At 36.2% G+C, this 22,311-nt stretch overlaps 1 protein-coding gene across 1 annotated transcript in view; it reads left to right on the forward strand.

Annotated features, from left to right (window-relative positions):
* The window catches only part of ipo4 (importin 4), a 183,209-nt gene that overhangs the window by 99,732 nt on the left and 61,166 nt on the right, over positions 1–22,311 (forward strand). The window contains 3 exon segments of the mRNA XM_028793702.2: positions 11,968–12,161; positions 12,483–12,499; positions 12,501–12,531. Coding sequence (XP_028649535.2) covers positions 11,968–12,161; positions 12,483–12,499; positions 12,501–12,531 — 242 coding nt within the window.

Consider the following 22,311-nt stretch of genomic DNA (forward strand, 5'->3'; position numbering starts at 1 on the left):
GTTCAGTTTAAGACTATAAAGATTAAAAGAAGACTTTGCTGAGCCAGATTTCGAGACATTTCTGACAGATACCCTGAACGCAGTATACGAAACCATAAGGATACTGTTCTTCTTCTATTACCATCAGTTTAGGAAGCAATTTTTTTTCCTGTTTTCTGTAATGTAAGAAACTGTTAAATTAATTAAAGGTATTATAGGTATACTTTTCAGAGTGATTAAATTGTAAGTTTCAAACCTTTTGCTGTGCCCCATAATTAGCTCTCATAATTTGTGGATGTCCCAGAAAATATATTTTAAAAGCCAGTTTTATAGACCTGTGTGGTCACATTTTAACTGTCTTCCAGATCCCAAACTTCAACCTCTCGACTCTCCAGCAGTTCAGAACCCAGCAAACCATCTCAGATTGTAGATCTTCTACTTGACTTCATTCTGACACCAGTGTAGTGTTGCATAGAGCTCGCTAGTTCCAACCCAATGGATTCTTTTTTTAGTACATGCCTCTTTTAGGTAGCTATCTGTCCTAAGGAGGATAGCTTGATTAGCTGCACCAGTTGGGAACTGTGTGACTGTGACAGGCTTGTTTCTTTATAGGATACCCTCTTTATAGGTTACTGGCACTGGAGCTGCTGATATGAATGATGGAATACCAGCTCAGGTAACTTAGCGCTGATGTCATCCCAAGGCTTGATGCACCATGTCAGCAACGTTATATAGCCCTTCCTTCGAAGTCTGTTGTCCTCAGTGATCATCTCCTTGCAACGGTGCCCAAACTCTTAGAAATGGTGGGTGGTCTTTTCTTTGACTGTGGTCATATGACTGTTAACAAGGACATTTAAGCAGAGGTGTTGAGCACTGCAATGTCTGGTGTTGCAGCAGGAAATATTTTGTACTGGGCTGTCATGCGGTCCAACACATCTGTCCATTATATGTAGAGGGTGGATTCAGAATCTGAGTGCTTTTCTGTGTCTTCATTTAATCAAAACATTGATAACCAATAAAATCATTCAGGCAGTCTTTGGTATTACTGGGACTGCTTACAAGTACTACAAGCAAAACATACTGACATCTTCTCTGTCAATCACTCAGCCCCCACCTTCTGTGCAGCAACCCCAACAACAGTTATAGTATAAAAAATTCTGATTTGTTAATGCAAATGCATACTTGATAATATAAGATGGTGTTTCACAAGCACAATAGCATCTGTATCACTGTCAGCTATGTTATAACTGTGTTATAGGGGCTATACACAATATACAGTGGTGTGAAAAGCTATTTGCCCCCTTCCTGATTTCTTATTCTTTTGCATGTTTGTCACACAAAATGTTTCTGATCATCAAACACATTTAACCATTAGTCAAATATAACACAAGTAAACACAAAATGCAGTTTTTAAATGATGGTTTTTATTATTTAGGGAGAAAAAAAATCCAAACCTACATGGCCCCTGTGTGAAAAAGTAATTGCCCCCTTGTTAAAAAATAACCTAACTGTGGTGTATCACACCTGAGTTCAATTTCCGTAGCCACCCCCAAGCCTGATTACTGCCACACCTGTTTCAATCAAGAAATCACTTAAATAGGAGCTGCCTGACACAGAGAAGTAGACCAAAAGCACCTCAAAAGCTAGACATCATGCCAAGATCCAAAGAAATTCAGGAACAAATGAGAACAGAAGTAATTGAGATCTATCAGTCTGGTAAAGGTTTTAAAGCCATTTCTAAAGCTTTGGGACTCCAGCGAACCACAGTGAGAGCCATTATCCACAAATGGCAAAAACATGGAACAGTGGTGAACCTTCCCAGGAGTGGCCGGCCGACCAAAATTACCCCAAGAGCGCAGAGACGACTCATCCGAGAGGTCACAAAAGACCCCAGGACAACGTCTAAAGAACTGCAGGCCTCACTTGCCTCAATTAAGGTCAGTGTTCACGACTCCACCATAAGAAAGAGACTGGGCAAAAACGGCCTGCATGGCAGATTTCCAAGACGCAAACCACTGTTAAGCAAAAAGAACATTAGGGCTCGTCTCAATTTTGCTAAGAAACATCTCAATGATTGCCAAGACTTTTGGAAAAATACCTTGTGGACTGATGAGACAAAAGTTGAACTTTTTGGAAGGCAAATGTCCCGTTACATCTGGCGTAAAAGGAACAACAGCATTTCAGAAAAAGAACATCATACCAACAGTAAAATATGGTGGTGGTAGTGTGATGGTCTGGGGTTGTTTTGCTGCTTCAGGACCTGGAAGGCTTGCTGTGATAGATGGAACCATGAATTCTACTGTCTACCAAAAAATCCTGAAGGAGAATGTCCGGCCATCTGTTCGTCAACTCAAGCTGAAGCGATCTTGGGTGCTGCAACAGGACAATGACCCAAAAACACACCAGCAAATCCACCTCTGAATGGCTGAAGAAAAACAAAATGAAGACTTTGGAGTGGCCTAGTCAAAGTCCTGACCTGAATCCAATTGAGATGCTATGGCATGACCTTAAAAAGACGGTTCATGCTAGAAAACCCCTCAAATAAAGCTGAATTACAACAATTTTGCAAAGATGAGTGGGCCAAAATTCCTCCAGAGCGCTGTAAAAGACTCATTGCAAGTTATCGCAAACGCTTGATTGCAGTTATTGCTGCTAAGGGTGGCCCAACCAGTTATTAGGTTCAGGGGGCAATTACTTTTTCACACAGGGCCATGTAGGTTTGGATTTTTTTTTCTCCCTAAAATAATAAAAACCACCATTTACAAACTGCATTTTGTGTTTTACTTGTGTTATATTTGACTACTGGTTAAATGTGTTTGATGATCAGAAACATTTTGTGTGACAAACATGCAAAAGAATAAGAAAATCAGGAAGGGGGCAAATAGTTTTTCACACCACTGTATATTAGATAGTAATGAAGTTATCGTGTTGTATTTTATTTAAACACAAATAATATTTTAGTGTATTTTGCTGTATGCTTAAACAAATAAGATAACTCTTTTTTTTTCTGATCTAAGGGGGTTCAGGTGCTAGGCGGGTTGATTATTGAACGATAAAGTAGGTCCAGGGCATGAACTACAACACTACAGAGGCTGCAGGCCCTATACAGGTAACTAAACCTTATAAAGCCTCATCACTAAGTGCTAGGCCCAGAAGTGTAGAATTGTGGGATAAACCTAAAGAGCATAGAGTTTGTCATTGCCAGATCTCTCACCCCAATTCCTGGGAAAGAAAGGTGCATATACTGTAAACCTGGGTGTGCCCTGGGCCTGTCTATAGATAGTGTGGACTGCTTTCCTTGGGTACATTTTCCGTGGAAGAATTAGGATTATCCTTCTCTATTCTTGAATTTTAATATAATTTCCATTACTTTATTTTCTGCCTGTAGTTCCCATATAAAGGTTTGAGATATGGAAATCATTTTCACATAAATATTAAGTGAAATTCAGGGAAAGGACAAAATATATCTTCATAATGCTTTGCTGTGATTGCTGTCTTACCTTTAGCCCAGTCTTGTGTCTTTGGACAGGGGTGTTGTTTGTTATAATGTTTCTATATTGAACTTCTGTAAAAGATAAATTCCCCTTTGAACAAATAAAATATAATCAATCAGTCTATCAGGATATCCCTTGATCTGTCAATGGTTAGTGTTATGAAGGAGCCTTTAGAAGATCTCTTTCTCATAAGCAGGATGGCTCCCATTGAACTGAGTCATTTTAAAAGTTTATTTCATATCTTTCTCACAAATATAAACTGGAAACCAAGAAGGACTCTGAGCTAATTAGTGAAATTACCAGAATAGATCTTGAATACTACAGATCTCAAAATGAGGCACTTTATAGGAAAATAATATAAATATATATTTGCAATCAGAATTTAATAATGTTAAGTTTTTCGATTCATTGCAGATACCACAGCTAGATACTCTTAGTGCTGTGCAACTGGATAAACCTCTGACACTTTCATAATTACTAGACACTATAAACTCACTTCAAAGTGGGAAAGAAGCCGGTCCTGATGGCTACCCTGTGTAATTTTATAAGCATTTTTTAAATAAGTTAGCTCCACCATTATTAGCAAAGTTTTTAGAAGCTAAAGACATCAAAATTCTATATCAAACTTTTCGACAAGCATTAATTACTATCTTTCCTAACAACAATAAGGACTTACTACAGTGTGCACCATTTAGATCAATCTCACTCTTAAATAATGATGTTAAGATACTCTCCAAAGTTCTAGCCAGAAGGATTGAGAAAGTGCTTCCTTCTATAATATCATAAGATCAAAACAGATTTATTAAAGACAGACACTTAGCTTCTAATCTTTGACATTTGTTTAATAAAATATATTCGCCCATTAAATCTAACACCCCAGAAATCTTATTATCTTTGGATGCAGAAAAATCATTTGATGTGGATGAATGGGACTACCTATTTTCCACATTGCACAAATTTGGGTTTGGTCCTAAAACTTTAGTGCATGGAAAAAACTACTCGATATTAGTCCAGAAGCCTCAGTTTGTATTAGCAATATTATTTCAGACTACTTCAAATTAAAACGTGATACTCAACAAGGATGCCCCCTATCGCCACTGCTCTTTGCAATCGGCATTGTGCCATTGGCTGTTTACTTTCGAAATACATCAGAGATAAAGGGTATTTTCAGAGAAGGACTTGAACACAAAATATCACTGTATGCAGATGATATGGTATTATGCAATGCTAGCAGATTTTCAAAAGATACCTGGACTCAAAATCCATTTCAATGAAATTGTGCTCTTTACAGTGAACTCCCTAGCACACAATATTAGACTGGACACCTTCACATTTATTTAGCGGATCAGTTTAAATATCTAGGGATAAATATCACAAGTAAATTTAAAGTTCTTTTTCAATAAAATTTGCTGTCTGCATGGAAAAAATTAAACAAGATATGAATAGTTGGCTGTGGTGGGCTGGCACCCTGCCCGGGGTTTGTTCCTGCCTTGCGCCCTGTGCTGGCTGGGATTGTCTCCAGCAGCCCCCCGTGACCCTGTGTTAGGATATAGCGGGTTTGAAAATGACTGACTGACTGACTGACTGAATAGATGGTCTACCCTCCATCTCACAATAACAGGGAGAATCAACAAGCTTTTTTTTCTGCATCCCCATATACATTAATGAATCTTTTTTAAGAAATTAGATTCAATCATAACCTCATTTATTTGAAATTTGAAACATCGACACATCCAAAGGGCAACACTACAACGACCTGCAGCAGAAGGGGGCATGGCACCACCTAACTTCCAATTTTATTACTGGGTGCCAAATATACAGGCCATAAAGACCTGGACATCAACATAAATTGATGAATATACACAAGCCTGGTCTGCAATAGATTTATTATCTTGCAATACTTCTTTATATTCCCTGCTCTGCACCTCAGTAAAAACAAGTTATCATCAATACATTCATAGAAAATGGAACCAAATGTAGGAAGCATTTTAAGACAGAGAAGCTCTTCTTTGTTGTACCTCTACATGACAACCACCTTTTCCACCCTCTCAAACATATACAGTATTTAATGTTTGGAAATTGTCTTAAGATTAAATCACTTAGAGATTTGTACATAGATAATGTCTTTGCATCATGCAAGCAATTAAGCTTCAAATTTAACTTCTCATCAACACAATTATTTCCATCACTTTCAAGCTAGAAACTTTGCTAAACGCAGCCTGCTCACCTAATTCTGTTCCATAAAAAATATTGATTAGTCTTGAAGACTCAGATAACATCTCAACAATTTATAAAACATTTTAAAGTTCTTTCCTTTCAAAGATCCCAGGGTACAATGGGGAAAGGATGTTTCACTTAATCTTTGAGAAAAGGAGTGGAAGGCAGCCATGCACAGAATACACTGTAACTTCATGTGCGCTAAGCACTCCATCATGCAACTTTAAATCTTTTATCACATGGATTTATCTAATTTAAAATTGTTCAAAAATTTCCAGGGCAAGAGTCAACTTAGGAACTTTGCAATCTAGCTGCAGCCTCATTGGGCCATGTATTTTGCACATGCACCAAATTAATAACATTTTGGGCAAAAATCTTTGAATGCCTATCAGACTGCCTTGGTGTCACAATCACTCCTAACCCATTAACAGATGTGTTTGGTTTACTTCCAGATGGGCTTAAAGTGGAGAAGGACAAATTGTAACTCCCTTTACCGCACTATTAACATGTAGATTTACTGTATCTTGTTCAACTGGAAGAATCCCACACCACCACTTTTAATTCAATGGGTAACTGATGTTCTATAATATTTGAAATTGGAAAAAATAAAATTTCCACTTTGAGGATATGTTCAAAACATTTTAAAAATATGGCAGGATCTAATTAGTGACATTTTAGAATAATCTTCTATAAAGGGGAAGAGGATACTCTTCTTTCCTTGCTGCTTTTAAAGATTTGCTTTGGTTGTTGGCTCTCCTCTCTTTCTCTTGGGGGGGGGGTTGGGGGGGGGTTGAATTTTGGTTTAAGTTTGACTTGATCGTATGGAATGTCATTTGCTTCTAATTAAAATTATAAACAAAAAAATGTTTTATTCATTAATTCATGAATAAAACCAATCATGCGTTTGCCCGATTGAACACCAAAGCTTCACACTTCAGACTTCGCTATAATTGCAAGCAGCAAATTATGCGTAATATATAATCAAATAATAAAACATATAAAGTAAAAAATTCATTTGTATTTCTATTTTTCCATTGTATAGGTGTATGTATGACAGTTTTATGGCATCACAAGAAATAAGCAAGTGAGATTTATTATAAAGGCAAAAAGAAAAAACTGCATTTTTTTTTTTATTTTAGCATGCTGTATTATGTGCTGAACATTGACAGCACATGTTCAGTTTTATGGAGGAAAAAAAAAAAAAAATTGTACCATTAATATATCTGTGAATAGAAAATGAGCATGTAATAGGTTTTGCATGTGGTTCTGCCATTTCACACCCACAATGTGCATTTTGTTACTGATCCCACTCCAGTTGATGAGCTGATTAGCAGAATTCATTTTTCAACTGTCATAAGATCAGAGAGACTTGTGCGCATTTAAGGAATGACATTACCTTTAGATTGTGATCTAGCATTATGCATTTTGTCTTTTGTAAAAACCGTTTTGTTTTGCCTAGCCAAGCCTGCATTTTTCTACTTTACCTCTTTTGTAATTTGCAACTGCAAAACTAATAGAGTGCCTGCACTTGGGGACTGTTACATACTTTATGCTATTTCCTGTATTGTTGAACCTCATTGTACACAAAGGGATATAGTCATGGTCATTACATAGAGTGAAAAATCCTTACATTGCTCCTAAAGCAACAAACTTGGTTTTCTTTATATAAATGGAGGGTTATTTGTACACATAATACATGTGTAGTTGAGGGTCTTTTTGCAGGCATTTAAATAATTCACATTTTAGGCTTTGTGAATGCTTTTGTCAAATATTAATAGGTGATTTTATCTATTCATATTATACTGATACATATTTTATGTTGTGATGATCTTTATCTTGTAAATGTGAGTGGTGAAATGAAGTCAAATTATTAAAGTTGACGTTCTGGTCTAGTGTTTTATGCATACATTTAGAGTTGGTATTAGTAACATATTAGCTTTAAAAAAGCTTTCACATTAACCTGACATATTAGCTTAAAGTTAAATTTAAATTTTTGGAAAACTAGGATACTTGTGGTTTTTTTTGTTTTTTTTAAATCTACGCCGTGTAATATGAATGTAGACCCATACGTTTGGTGGCCATGGCATTTTTAAGTTGGTATTTTATTAACATGGTAATCAGCTTTTCATTAATGAACTGCATTAGTAAAGCAGAGTAGTAAAGTACTTTTATTGTCAGCAGGTCACATTAACTCTTTCAGGGCAGATGTCGACTTTTGTTGAAATTCAGGGGTAGAGAATGGTAATCAGCTGTAAACTGCAACATTTTAGTTTGACTTTCTTTGCTAGAAGGAAAGTTACCTTTGTTGATTTAACCTTGGTTCCCAGCTTGTGCATAACTAGCGAAGAGCAAACAACCTCTAAAATGGCACCAACATCTGGTGAGAGACCAAAGCGAATGCTCAAAGTAAAATACTCGTGAACAATGTTTTGCATATTTTTGCTGATTCGCACGCAGACTTGTCGGATTCTGATTTTGATGCAAGTGATCTGGAGATGGAGATTGAAAATAAAAGTGAGGTACCAGCATTAGCTTGACCGGCCCCCAGTTGATTGCAGTACTGGACACATTCGTTGCAGCTGATGTAACCTACAGCAATGTTCATCTGGTAGGTCTGCCACTTATGATGGCAAAAGATACAAAAACAGATTGTGTCGCACTGTGACTGCCACGCGAAGACAACCAAGCAGCCGTCCCACCACGCATTTCTGCTGGCCATCGAGTCACCCCCATTAGTAGCCACTGCTGCCAGAGACATTGAACAGGCACCGACAGCAGCCACAGCAACACAACATTTATGTTGATATATGTGTGAAAACCATTGCTTTGTGTGCTTTTCAAAAAACTGAGTTTTTTAAAAAAAATATTCAGCCTTCAAAGAGTTAAAAGAGGCAACTGAAAACACTTCATTAGCTGAATGAATAAATACTTTTTATTTTAGAATTATTTAGACTTTTAAGTATGCTTTAGGGCTGTAAAATAAATTTTTATACTAAAAACAAAATGAGAAAAAATTAGAATCACCTGGCTTATTTTTTTTTAAATGTATTACAGTACATTTATCTTAAGGACTTATATTGTAAACTGCACAACTCCCACTAAAACCTTGTGATTTTTTTTATTGTTACTGTTGTTTGTTTTAATAATCATGTCATTATTGCTCATGGTGTTAAAATCCTGTGGTTTGAAAACTGATATTATTGAAATTATTGTGTCACTTAAATTAAAACCAAACCCACTGATTCTGTTTTCAAGAACCTTCGGACATAACTGTAGTTAGGTTGAACTGGGTAATAGGGAGAAAACCATGAATAAATCATCAGTGAATTCCACCAAGTTTCTGTTTAGGAGTGTTGCTTTTTAACGTTGACAGCAGGTATTATAAAACTTGATTCTATGTATGTCAAAAACATTTTTAAGACTAGTTATCCTTTACACAGAGGTGAACCTTGAGTGATATAAGTGAGGCTGAATAGGGCGTTAAAAATCAAAAAGAGTTAATAGTTGTGCTGTTGCTAGGAGGGACACCTGTCAAAATTCCAGTCAACAAAGCTGTGCAGCTACTGAAAATTAACCACTTCTCATCAACCTGAAATAATCAAAATTTGATACTTTTTTCCTTTTTCCTCACTGAAAATTCAAGATTAAAAAAAGATTACATATACAACTTCTAAAGATGCTTCTTCAGTATGCTCTAAAAAGCCAAGCAGTCGAGAAGACCCATTCATCTCACTTTTCCATTGTCTCTACTTAGTTAACTAGCTAATCTGTGAAACAAACAAAGACTCAGGGGTGACCCAGTCCTACTGTATATTAAATAAAGATAAGGCAGTGATATTAGTTGATCCTTTGCAGCACACATAATTATTGTAGAACTATTTATTGGTTAATGTGCCCACCTCCCATTTTTGTCCATGAACAATGTTACTTTTATTTCGTCTCCAGTGAGTTTGTGTAGCTTTGTTAAAATATGGACCCTCTGCATCCTGGGCATATTCGTTGCATGTTGTGCAGTTTTACTTGTAGCACTAAGTGGGTAGTTTACTTATTTCTCTGTCCTTGTTTGCTATTATACATAGGAGAAGCAACTTATACAGTTAGACACAGTATTGCAGAACATTTGAGCACTATAAGAACACGTTCATTGAAACGCACAGTTTTTAGTACACTGTGCAGCATTTCAATTTTGATTAAAATATACCATCTTGAAAATGTAAATCCACACCTTTGCAGTGGGGATTTCAATTATCTGCTTCATAGAGAAGCCTAATGGATCTTTAAGCTAAATGCAGTTTCACTCACTGGTTTGAATGTAACCAATGATTTGTTTTTTTTTTTATATTCTTTTTAATAAATAAATCTTACAGACCGTTTTTCTTTATGTTTCTGTTACATCAAGTCCTCCTTTGGTGCACTTTCCAGATGAATAATTGCAGGAATTTTAATTAAATAGACTAGGGGGCTCCCCCTGCTCGCTTCGCTCGCCCACCCCAATGCGGGCCCTACGCACTAGTCATTTCCCGGATCTTGCCGCTTGCGACGAATCATGCTGTGCTTTTGGATAAACACAAATATCAACTCTGTCTTTGATATCTCCATCTTTCGAAATATTATCACTGACAATTCGTCACATGTTGGTTAATTATATATGTGATCTTTCAGATTCATATAGAAATCCAAGAAAACTTCTTTTTCCGTGTTTTTCAGATAAATTTCGTGTAAAGTGTGATACTTTTGGATGTATGGATTTGTATCCATTATTGTCTGTAGAATTTCTAATATGTCCGATTGTTTAACTCTTTTAATTCTATGTTGCACTGCTTCTCTGTGATCATAAATATAAGCCTGACCGAATTGTGGTTTCTTTGAAATTAAACTTGTAGTAGCCATAATTGTTGCAGGACCACAGATTCTCATAGCATATGGTCCTGAATCGTGTAGGTCTATGTTTTAAGCATGGAATGATGTGAACACAAACCGATTATTGTAGATTCGGTTATTTTGCCTGTAGTGTTTGTGGATTTCACTTTCATCAAATAACATCTTTTATTTGGATATGCCTCTTCATTGGGAAGAAACACTACTTTTTCCTGATGGCAACACAAAATTAGAGGATCTACAAGTCTCCAACTTCAACTTTAAACCCGAACAATATCTACATACTTCTGTCATATCACCTGTGTCCATATATTCAATCTCTTTTCGCTGTTCCATTATTTCACCAAGTAATTTCCGTTTGTTAGCGCTAATGCGATCTTTACTATCCGTTTTTTGAGACTTTCAAATTTTAGTACTTTCATAATCTCTAACCTGCTCTGCATGTGTATCGCGCCGTTTTTGAACCTCTTTACAACATTCTACTTTGTCTTCTACTCTTTTGTCTTTTATTTCCGCCCCTGCAAAAAATTTATATAAGATGAGAGCGCAGGAACTGTGTCTGACAATACCATCACACAAATGAAAGGTGAGGGACCGTGGGCATGGTTAAATCTTTTGGCACAAAGTCTTTTTTATATAATAGAGACATCTTTTGTATATCAGATCAGATATCAAAATAGGAGTCACAGGTCAGCCTAATATAAGTAGTGTCACGTCTTTGGGAATTGTGAGAAAACAAGATTTCTTGGAGAAGAAAAATGCGGATGCCAGGTGAACATGAAATTACAGGGTTTGGAACTGAACCCACATGCCTGGAGGTGTGCTAACAATTGCATCACTCTGCTAAGGTTTTTGAATTTTGATGAACCAGTTTTATTTTCTTGCCTTTTTACATTTTGAACTTTAAGCCGTTTAAATTTTTTTATTAGTATTTTAAAATCTACTAATGACATAGAGAATATAATATTTGACTCTACATTTTCTATATAGAATTTTGCATTACAGAGTAGAGTTTTTTATTTCCACCAAACATAGAATTTTGTATTGGTCTAAACAATTTCTGTTTCTATACGTGAATTTATAGTCATTGTCCTCTTGTAATTGTAAGTGCCTATCTTGATTTATTGTGGTAATTCTTCTTAATATTCCTATGCTGCAGCTCTTATTATCAGGTTTGCGTGTAGCACATGAATAGTTTAAATCAAAATGCAAGAACTAGCCTTTTCCTTAATTTATTAAATTGCACATTTCTGTAATTTAATGACATGCAGCTGGCTTTCCAAAAAATGAATCCTAAGGAATCTAATGTTGTCTAATAGTCGTTATGCTTTGTTTAATTAATAAAAGGGACATCATGTTGTGTATCTGGATTGATTTTTTTTTTCTTTTTCCTTTGCAGCACTTTATAGCCTCTTTTCTATGGTCATGCCATCCTACTTAAATTCAGTTAAGGAGGAGAAGGATCGCCATGTGGTGATGGCAATGTTTGATTCGTTAAATGCTATCTTGAAGGAATGCGGTCCTGAATTGTTACAGAGTGCTGGGCGACTTGATGGCATTAGCAAGGCAATCAGAGATGTTTTACAAAAGAAGGTAAAATAACATTTTTTTCTTGAAAAAGTTTAGTCAAACTGATTCTGCTTAGCACATAACTCTATAGTAAATAATTTTCTTGTAGATTTAGACAAATTTTGTTTCAGTTATGCCATTAAAAAGGAAGTGCGAGCAAAGCAAAACCTGTTTATTGTTTGTACTGTTTTTGTTTTTTTTTTATTTGTAAATTGGTTGATTGAAAGTGTGGCTAGTTTTGAAGCACTTGAACTATGGTATATCTTAAATGAATGTAGATTATGCTTCTTAAAGTAAGCAAGTCAATGTTTTTTTTTTTCCATTTGAGTCATTCATTTTTTGCAGGCAGCTTGCCAAGATAATGAAGACTGATGATGATGACGAGCAAGAGCAGGTCAGTTAACCAAATATAAAGATTTGATTTACTTAAAAACTTTGAGTCAAAGTCAATTATTTTGTCAAGTATGTAGTATTTCATTTGTAACTGCATTTTTATGAAGTGTTATTTTTTTAATTTAGAAAAGCTGCATTTAAATTTACATTTTTGAATGGTGATATGTTTTGTATTTATATTGTTTTTGATAATTTGATTTGAAATTAAAGCATTGAAAATGGATTGCATTGGAAGGTAAGTCTATCTTGTGGTAGTTGGACTACAATTTGATTCCATTCTAGGGTATCCTCTGTGAAGTTTGCATGTACTTCCCATGTTCCCAGAGCCAAAAAAAACTGTTGCCTGGCATCTCTAAAATGACCTGATTTAGGTGTGGATGTTTGTGAGTGTGGACTGGTTTACTGCATTGTGCTCCCTTTTTTCCCAGAGTAGCTCACTACCTTTGAAACAAGAACTTTATCCTTAATCTTAAGTGATCAAAAGGCATTCTTAAAAAAAATGGTTATGTGGCCTTATATGCCAAAATATAGCCAATACCTTTTATCAAATATGTGCAAGAGTATCTGTTCCTGTTCTTGCATAAATGATTTATTCAAAAGATAGTGGTGCATCAGTTATTACTTTATCAGAATAAACTACCTTCTTCCTACCTACATAGTGTTAATTTCCTGTTAAATTCCTTTGACATACACTGTTCCTCTCTTTCTCCAATCCCCATATATTTCTGATTTTTTTTTTAGTATCCTCTTGAGATGTCTTTGCTTGTTTTTCATAATGGACACTTCTTTTTATGACAATAGTGATATCAGAAAATGGGAGAGTGTCATTACCAATTCATTTTTCAGCGTAAGCTAATGCATATTACATTACATTACTTCTAGTAAGTGATGTCAAACTTGCCAATCCACTTGTTGATCTCGTGTCCTAAAGTATGTCACATTGCACAGCCAGCTATTACACGGCATGTCGTGTTAGATGATTCTGTGATGACATTCCTACATGGTTTCACATTTCCTCCTTTTTCTAACAGCCAATGAAGATACCTGATGATGCTTGTGCCTGTGTAAAGGTTTACCCCGACTTCAGCCGCAGTCTCTGCCCCTTTTTCTTCTTCTTTTATTCTTTTGTGTTAAATAAAAACACAAGGCATCAGATAGACAAGCCTCTTTTTTGTTCGCAAGGCCCAAAACACCAATGTTCCTTATTTGTTATAGCTGCATTATATGCATTGTGTTTCTGACTGAGCACTCATTGTTTGTCAGCTGTCATGCACACACAGCCTGCCCCAACAACTAAAGAAAAAAAATCAAGCCTGTATGACTTTTTCTTGGGTAGTCCATCCTTTGCCTAGGAATGTCAGACTGTGTGGCTAGTTGTCAAGGGAGTGCACTACATCTGTCCTAACTTACTAAGATTATGTAAATGAAGTCTGCAACTTAAAATTGGTGAAAGTGACATGACCTTAGTCTCAGAGTCCCATTTCAATTTTCTAGTTACTGATGTTTTGTTTATTTGTTCAATTTTAATTTTAGATTCTCTTTTTATATGAATTCATTTGTTTCACCATACCTATTTATTTTTACAAAACCTTTCCCAATCAGGTGACCCAGGAGGAATACATCCACCTCCCCAAGGCCAGGTACAGTGGAACCTCGTGTCACGAATGTCTCTGAACACATACAAATCCGGTTACGACCAAAAAGTTTGCCAAACTTTTGAATCTGTTCACGACCACACACTCAGGTGACTAACAAGCCAGTTTCCCTTCCGGTTTGTACACGTCGATGATTTCCGCACGTGTTCAGTCTCTCCCTGTGCATTCGCTGTGAACTCTTTGTGCTCTATTTCGTTTCCCTTCCGGTTCGTACGCGCCATTGATTTACGCACGGTTTCAGTCTCTCCCTGTACCTGTACAGTACATTGTTCTCAGTCAGACGTGCATCGCGCTGAGGGACTCTCCCTCAAAACTGTAACCTCCTCTCCACCCAGTTAATCCTCACTTCCTTCATGCCAGAACTCGACTCATGCCAAATTAGTTTTCTTGGTTGTTTATGGTTAGTTTTTGTATAAATTACGGATTTTTCAAATGTTCATTTTTTCCCCTGTGCTTAAAACTCATTAAAAAAAAAAAAGTGTTTACAGTGATGGTTTCATAAGGATATTAGCGTGACTCTTGCAATGTTAGTTTTCTCTGTTCAAGATTTTGTAAGTGTTATTCAATGTTTTTACATTTAGTTTACTTTTACACTGTGCATTCTATGGTATAATTAACTATTTTTGTGCTTAAAAAATCTTTAAAAAAATATATTAACATTCAGCTCGTACGGTCCGGAACGGATTAATTGTATTTACATACAATCCTATGGGGGAAATTGCTTCGGGTCATGGCCAAATCAGGTTGCGACCAGAGTTTTGGAACGAATTACGGTCGTGACCCGAGGTTCCACTGTACATATGAAGTCTTCCACTCCTTTCCCAAAAATCCATCTCCTACACCCAAATTAAGCTCAAGTCACATACATACGGTATATAAAGTGCTATATTTTTTGGTTATTGGAATTTGACACAACAAAATCTTGTTTAACCTTTTTCCCAGCTGTTTGATGTATATTTTGATTTAACATTATATTTATAAAATGAACAAGCACCAACCCTGAATAAGATGACTGCTGGTGAGTGCCAATATTATTTGATGATAGATTGTCAAAGACATTTACTACAGTAACACTGATGACAGTAGCATATAATATATTGAGTTAGTTTGAAAGTATTAAAGTACATTAATAAACAAGACACTGTGAAAGTGAAGTTTTTACCTGCCAGGTTAAATGCTTTTCATTTTCATTTATAACCTCCATATTTTAAAATATCAAATTGTGTTGCCTTATATAATTACATGGCTGGCAACCTCTCATTAATCCTTTGTCTTAACAAAATACATCTTAGTGTCATAATGTTTTTCACCTGAAATTTTAATTTCAATTGCAGTTAACCACACATATTTGAAAACTTAAACTGAATGCACTTTGCTACTTCCATAAACAGTTACCTTTAAACGAACAAAATCATAAATAATTTATATTTGTGCATACATTATGTTTATAAATATTGTTTATTTGAAATATAAATTAAATTTAGTTTTTACTTTGATGAAATTACATCGGTTTTATTATTTTGCAAGTAAACATCCAGAGCCCTAATGGAAACTTCATTGTAATTTGCTGTACTTTGGCTGCTAATAATGGTACAAGAAGAGACTTTATTTGCCAGTTCTTTGTTTCAAAAACAGGTGATCAACATTTCATCTGTTAAGAAGATTCCGTTGTCAAAGTCAACTTATTCATGATCTGCCTAATTACTAGAAGGCAGACAGTATTAACAATAGCTAAAGAAAGATCCAGGAATTCAATATGTTGTGAACCCCCTCAGCTCGTAGAACCATGCAATAAAAGAACGTCAATTGCCCCATCTTAAGCTGTGATTTCCATAATTCTATTAGCAGAATTTTATCAACTCCCACCGGTTTTTTTTCTTTTACCAGTTGTAGTATCGCTGTCTACTGTCCAAGCTATATTTGTTTGAAATTCACTTTTCTGCTAGCATTTACAGATCTCTGTAGTGCTTTTAAAAAAAGGCCTCAAAGCAATCTTGTAGAATAGGTAATACTGTATATTAGTTGAGCCATACAGTTTCCACTTGACAATGATAAACCTGACAGCGCCCCAAGGGATATTTTTCAAACCTTCACCCAACTAATACATTTTATTTTGGAGTTCTTTAGTCAACTCTTTCTTTGGCATGTATTGAACTTTGCTTGGCATGGTTTGTTAGAGGGACTTGGCAGTCAAGGTGTTCATTTCTATTATTCTTGGAGGTACATTTGTTTCAAAAGTGATAGTCTCTCAAGAAATAAGGTGTTGTTATCTTTATAACTTTCTAAGAATGTGTTTCATTGTACAGGTACCAACCAGCTTCTTTCATTGTCTTACACTCCTATTTTTGTGGGAGAAACATCCCCTTTGGACTCACTTTAATAACCCGATTCAGCTGATACTCCCCAGTCTTCCTGCCTTTCTTCCGGTCTTTTTGCAATATACATGCTCTAAATGTAATCATACTTTCAGTCCATTTTTACTGTTTTACTTGTGACATACCCTGTTGGCTGCAGAGCTTAACTGAAATAAATAATGCATTTTTTTTTTTCTGTAGTATTTTCTAACTTTGATACCTTATGCTGAAATTGCAGCCTATATTTTATAGTGTAAGGTTATGGTGATTCCTTTTATGTAGGCTGCAGTACTGTTTAGAAGGAAACTAGTTATACTGATATAGTGCTGGACAGTAAAATGAAAGTAGAGGAGATCTGACCCATTACCATGAAATGTTAAGTTCACTAGACTATAATCTTGATCTTCTGTGATGTTTACTAGTTTATAAAGCATGCGTTAATAGAATTGAAAAGAGAATATTTTTAATTGTTTATTAAAATCAATTGCAACATTTTATATGTTTAATTATCCTGTATTTTGTGTTTATACTTCTTAGTAATTCTTAATGTTAATTTCAGATATCCAGTCTTTAATTTTATCTGTTTATTTTTAATACATTTTTTTTTTTTTTTTTAAAATTGTGGAATTTGATTTGTATGACAATTTGCATCAGTCACTCTTTTGAAAGTACAAGAATTACAGAAGAAATGTAATTTATCTCCACTTAAAGCACATTTTTGCTTTACCAACTTATGATTTATGTTTTCTTTGTTAAAAAAAAATGTAAACATACAACCGAACATAAGGAAAAACTAAACACAGATTTGACAGTTTTAGTACAGAATAGTACTGAAGTACTATTCTGAAGTTTTTAGTATTGAAGTTTTTTTGCTTCAGATATTTTATTGTGTCTGATTCATGTCTTATTTTGAATTAACATTTCTGTATAGTCTGCAATATATGGAAGTGTTTAAAATTAGGTTTCTATGAAATATTTGTACATGTGTATTGTGCCATAATGATGTCTTGCATTTTAATTCTATGGCTGTAGCATATTCTGGCTTTTGTAACTGTTTGTAACTGGTAATTGTTTGGAAATATTTAGAGAACAATGAATAGTAATTATTTTTTTTACTGATAGATCATTTTATTGCTAGTTATTTTTTATTCCTAAGTGGTAGCTAAGAATGGCTCTGAGACTAGTCTTCCAAAGAAAGGTACATTCATAATAGTGTCTTTGTACCATTATGAATTTTAAAATGCTGGAAGTTATCCGTTAACCTCTTTTTACTGACCCAGAAACAGGAGACAGAGCTGGAGGTGGCAGAGATAAAGATGTTAAGAATTGCATTGGGTGTGATGAGGAGATGGACAGGGTTAGAAATGAGTATATCAGAGAGTCATCTTAGGTTGGACAGTTTGGAGACAAAGTCAGAGAGGTAAGATTGCATTGGCTTGGACATGTGCAGAGGAGAGATGCTGAGTATATTGGGTGAAGCTTGCAGGTAAGAGAAAAAGAGGAAGGCCTAGAGGAGGTTTATGGATGTGGTGAGGGAAGATATGGATGTGGTGGGTGCAACAGAGCAAGATGCAGAGGACAGGAGGATATGGAAAAAGATGATCCGCTGTGGCGACCAATGTTCCCTCTAAGGAGTAGCATATAGTGAGCAAAAAACATTGTTTATGAGCGACATTTTGTTTAAGCCAAAAATTTATGAGCACCAACTCCGACGGTCGGAGTGAGCAATCGTGCGATAAGTACGAGCGACGCCGTTGGAATGCGCGATCGTGCAGGAAGTATGAGCAACGCTCTGAATTCGTGTGAGCGATCGCTCACGCGCTCAGCTTAGAGGGAACATTGGTGGCGACCCCTGTGGCAGCCGAAAGAAGAAGAAGTGCATACTTTAATTTATAGACAAGAATTGGTCACCGATTAATAGTTTGGTTATACTATACTCTGTTCATGTGATAATAATGACTCGTACAAAGAAACCGGGCCACATAAAATTAAAATAGTTGTAGGTAGTTTGGATTAAAGTATATAAAATATAAGATCTGCTAATTAAAGGGTTTAAATCTACCATTCTGAAAATTACAGTAAATACTGACAAGAACAATTATTCATATTTTTTATGAAGCAAAATGTATGACTCTTTACCACAGAGTATTTTGCAAATGACAAGCTGATTTTAATGTTTCTTAAATTTCCACTTGTGTACTGCATCACTCTCACTGTGGTGCTGGCTGTAGTTGTGTGTGTAAGACAAATACTGTCCACACACAGAATTATGGGGAGAAAACAATAACATAATGATTTGTTTGCCCTAGATTGAGATTAAGTTATACACTCATTGTAATATACTGGCAAGGCAAATAATTTTTATTGACAATCTGCCTTTTCTGTTTTTAAATCAGCTCCCCGTTTCAGTTAGACAATTTTAAAGTATGCTTTGTACTTTTGTGAAATGAAGATACTACTTTATATTAAGCATTTCTTGATAATAGTGCTATGAAAACCATGTAGAGTGATTTTTCAGCTTCTTACTGTCTTCCAGCTGTTTGTGTTATTCCTTTGGTTATAACATACAATTGAAATCTATGGAGTCTTTTAAGACCCACATTTCTTTTCTGTGACACAACAATATGATTTTGATGTATAACCTCTCAGTTTGGTAGGACCTCACAATTAGAATCTAAAAGTAAGCAAGGGTTAGCACTGATGTACTGGATGCCCAGTTGTAATCAGCATATTCTTTATGTTCTTCTATCTTCCTTCATTTCCCACAGTTTATAGCTTTGAAGACCAAGACTTTGAACTTTACAATTAAATCAAGATAATGATAAATTCCAATCATACATTATTTCAAATCAATCATTAGATCATTTCCCTGATCACCAGTGTTTGCATTTATTTCCCATTGATGTTCACTTAGACATACAATTTAATCATTATCAGTTTATTTATACTTAGTTCTTTTAAACTGCAATGCTATGTTATAGTTACATACAGTACATTTGATAGACCAGATATACAGTAGATGTATGAAGAATATAGAAGCTTCCAGGTAAAGCAGTTATTTTAGATAAAAAAAGGCAGAAATTTTGAGGTGAAGCAGTATTATTCACTGGTCATGGTGCTAGAGGTTGGTGATGTGTTGCATGTTGATTAGCACATTGAGGTGTTATGATTAGGTTTCCTTAAACATAGCCAAATCGGTGTGAGGCCTCCTTAAAGGACCATATTGGCAGGGTCATAGCCTAACCTGCCAGTCCAAGGAGACTACCTTCAAATCTAGCTAGCCTCAAAACTGGTAACTGTAGGCTTTTGGCCTAGCAGACCCCCAAACAAAGCGAGCTAGCAAAATATAGCAAAAGCCCACAAGTGGAAGGATGATTATAAACCTTTGGCATGTGCAGAAAAGGGTAAACAAAGAATCTTTATAAACGAAGAATTTGTCAGAAAAAATTAGCGAATACTCAAAAGAGCAAAAATAAGCAAAAAAGATTTTCATTAAAGGCAATCCTAAACAAACAAGACCAAATCCATAACCCAGAACCCAGAAGAGAAAACCAGAAACGGAATAAAAATAAGTCAAGAACATCAGAAAATCCATAGAAAACAGAAATACTGACACTAACTTCCCATTGCTTTGCTCTCTTAAGTCAGAGGCATCTTGAGGCTTTCTTTTGCCGCTTCAGCTATTTTGCGGGATGGCTCATCCCATACTCAATTCCAAGAAGAAATTTGGAACAACCATGACTCTTCCTAGAGCTGCCAAACTAAGCAAACCCTGAGAGAAGGATCGTGGTTAGACAGGTTATCAAGATTCAGACAGTCACTCTGGCTGAGCTCCAGAGAACCTGTGTGGAAATGAAAAAAACCCTCACTGCATCACTCCACTGATCTGAACTTTATGACTCAGTGGCCAGACAGAATCTAGGAAAAGATACATGAATGCTCACTTGGAGTTTGCAAAAAGGTGGACTCACAGACTGTTAGAAGTGGGATTCTCTGGTCAAATGAAGTGAAGATTAGCATCACGTCTGGAAGACGTTCTAACGGTATGGCATTGTTGTGGCAGCACTTTTGGTTTGTTTTTCAGTGCCTGAGACTGGGAGACTAGACAGGGTTAAGGGAAAGCTGAGCAAAGCAAAACACAGAGATGTCCCCAATGAAAACCTGCTCCAGAGCTCTCTGGACCTCAGACTGGTCCAGAGGTACACTTTTCCCAAGATCAATGACCTAAGCGCAAAACAAATACAGTACTTGAGTGTCCTCTCTGGAGGGCCACCCCTCCCAGTCACTGTGGATCCACACCAGTATGCTTATAGGTCAAACCAGTCCACAGAAGATGCCAGCTCCTCAGCCTTGCGTACTGCACTTTCCCATCTTGAGTAGGAGGTGTGCTGTGTGAGGATGCTCTTCGTAGACTTCACCTCAGCTTTTAATACAGTTATCCTGTATAGACTTGTCACAAAATTTACCGGCTTAGGACTTTCACAATCTGTCTGCAACTGGACTAAACTTTCTGACTAATCAACCTTAGATAGTTAGATTAGGGCAAGATCCAACCTGTGAATGTTGCAGTCAATCGCCAGCTTCACTAGGCCACATGTTGTACCAAATTAGCATAATTCTGGACAAAACATTTTAATGCCTATCAGACAGCCTTGGTGTCACAATCACTCCTTATCCATTAATAGCTCTGTTTGTTGTACTCCCAGATGGAATTAAAGTGGAGAAGGACAAACTGAAATTGCCTTTACTTCACTATTCACTCATAGACTTACCTTGCTCAACTGGAAGAATCCTAACCCACCTCTGTTAAGTCAGTGGGTAACTGATGTTATATACTATTTGAAATTGAAAAAAATCTAATTGTCTCTTAAAGGATCTGTTCAAAACTTGGCAGGATTAAATCAATAATATTTTAGAATAAGCACTTATATTGGGGAGAAAGACTCCTTTCCCTCTATGCTACTGTCAAAAGTTTTACTCTGGCTGTTGGCCTTTCTCTCTTTCTCATGGGTGGAGGTTGAATTGAATTTAGTTTTGTTAAGTTTGACTTGATTGTATAGAATGTTACATACTTTAAATAAATTCAATAAAAGTAAAAACTTCTCTTCCACTCTCATGCTCAACACTGGTGTCCCACAAGACTGTGTTGAGCCCTCTTCTATATGCGTTCTGTACCTATGACTGTGTACCGTTCTATTCTACCAACACCATCATTAAGTTTGTGAATGACATGACTGTGGTTGGACTAATTTCAGAAGAAACTAAGACAGCCTATAGGGATGAGGTCCAAAGACAGACTGCATGGTGCACTGAGAACAATCTCACCCTTAATTCTACCTAAAAAAAAGAACTTATATTAGATTTCTGGAGGAAAATCACAAACCACAACCTAATATACATCAGTGGAGACTGTATGGAAAGAGTTCCTGCCTTCAAGTTTCTGGGTATACATGTTGCAGAAGATCTGTCCTGGTCCATAAACACCACAGTGGCAGTCAAGAAGACATAGTAGAGATACAATTTCATGACGATCCTAAGGAAAAACAACCTGAGGGAGAAGCTGCTGGTGTCGTTTTACCACTGCTCAGCTGAGAGTGTGCTGTCATGTTGCATTTCTATGTGGTATACCAGCTCATTGCCAGACAGGAGAACCCTTCAGAGGATCATAAACTCTGTCAAGAAAGTTATTGGCTGCACATTGCCCTCTTTGGAGAAACGTGCTGCCTCAAAAAAGCAGCCAAAATCATGAAAGACCCTTCCCACCCTGGACAT

This window comes from Erpetoichthys calabaricus, chromosome 2 (assembly GCF_900747795.2).
Source record: "Erpetoichthys calabaricus chromosome 2, fErpCal1.3, whole genome shotgun sequence".
In the NCBI taxonomy this organism is placed as follows: domain Eukaryota; kingdom Metazoa; phylum Chordata; class Cladistia; order Polypteriformes; family Polypteridae; genus Erpetoichthys; species Erpetoichthys calabaricus.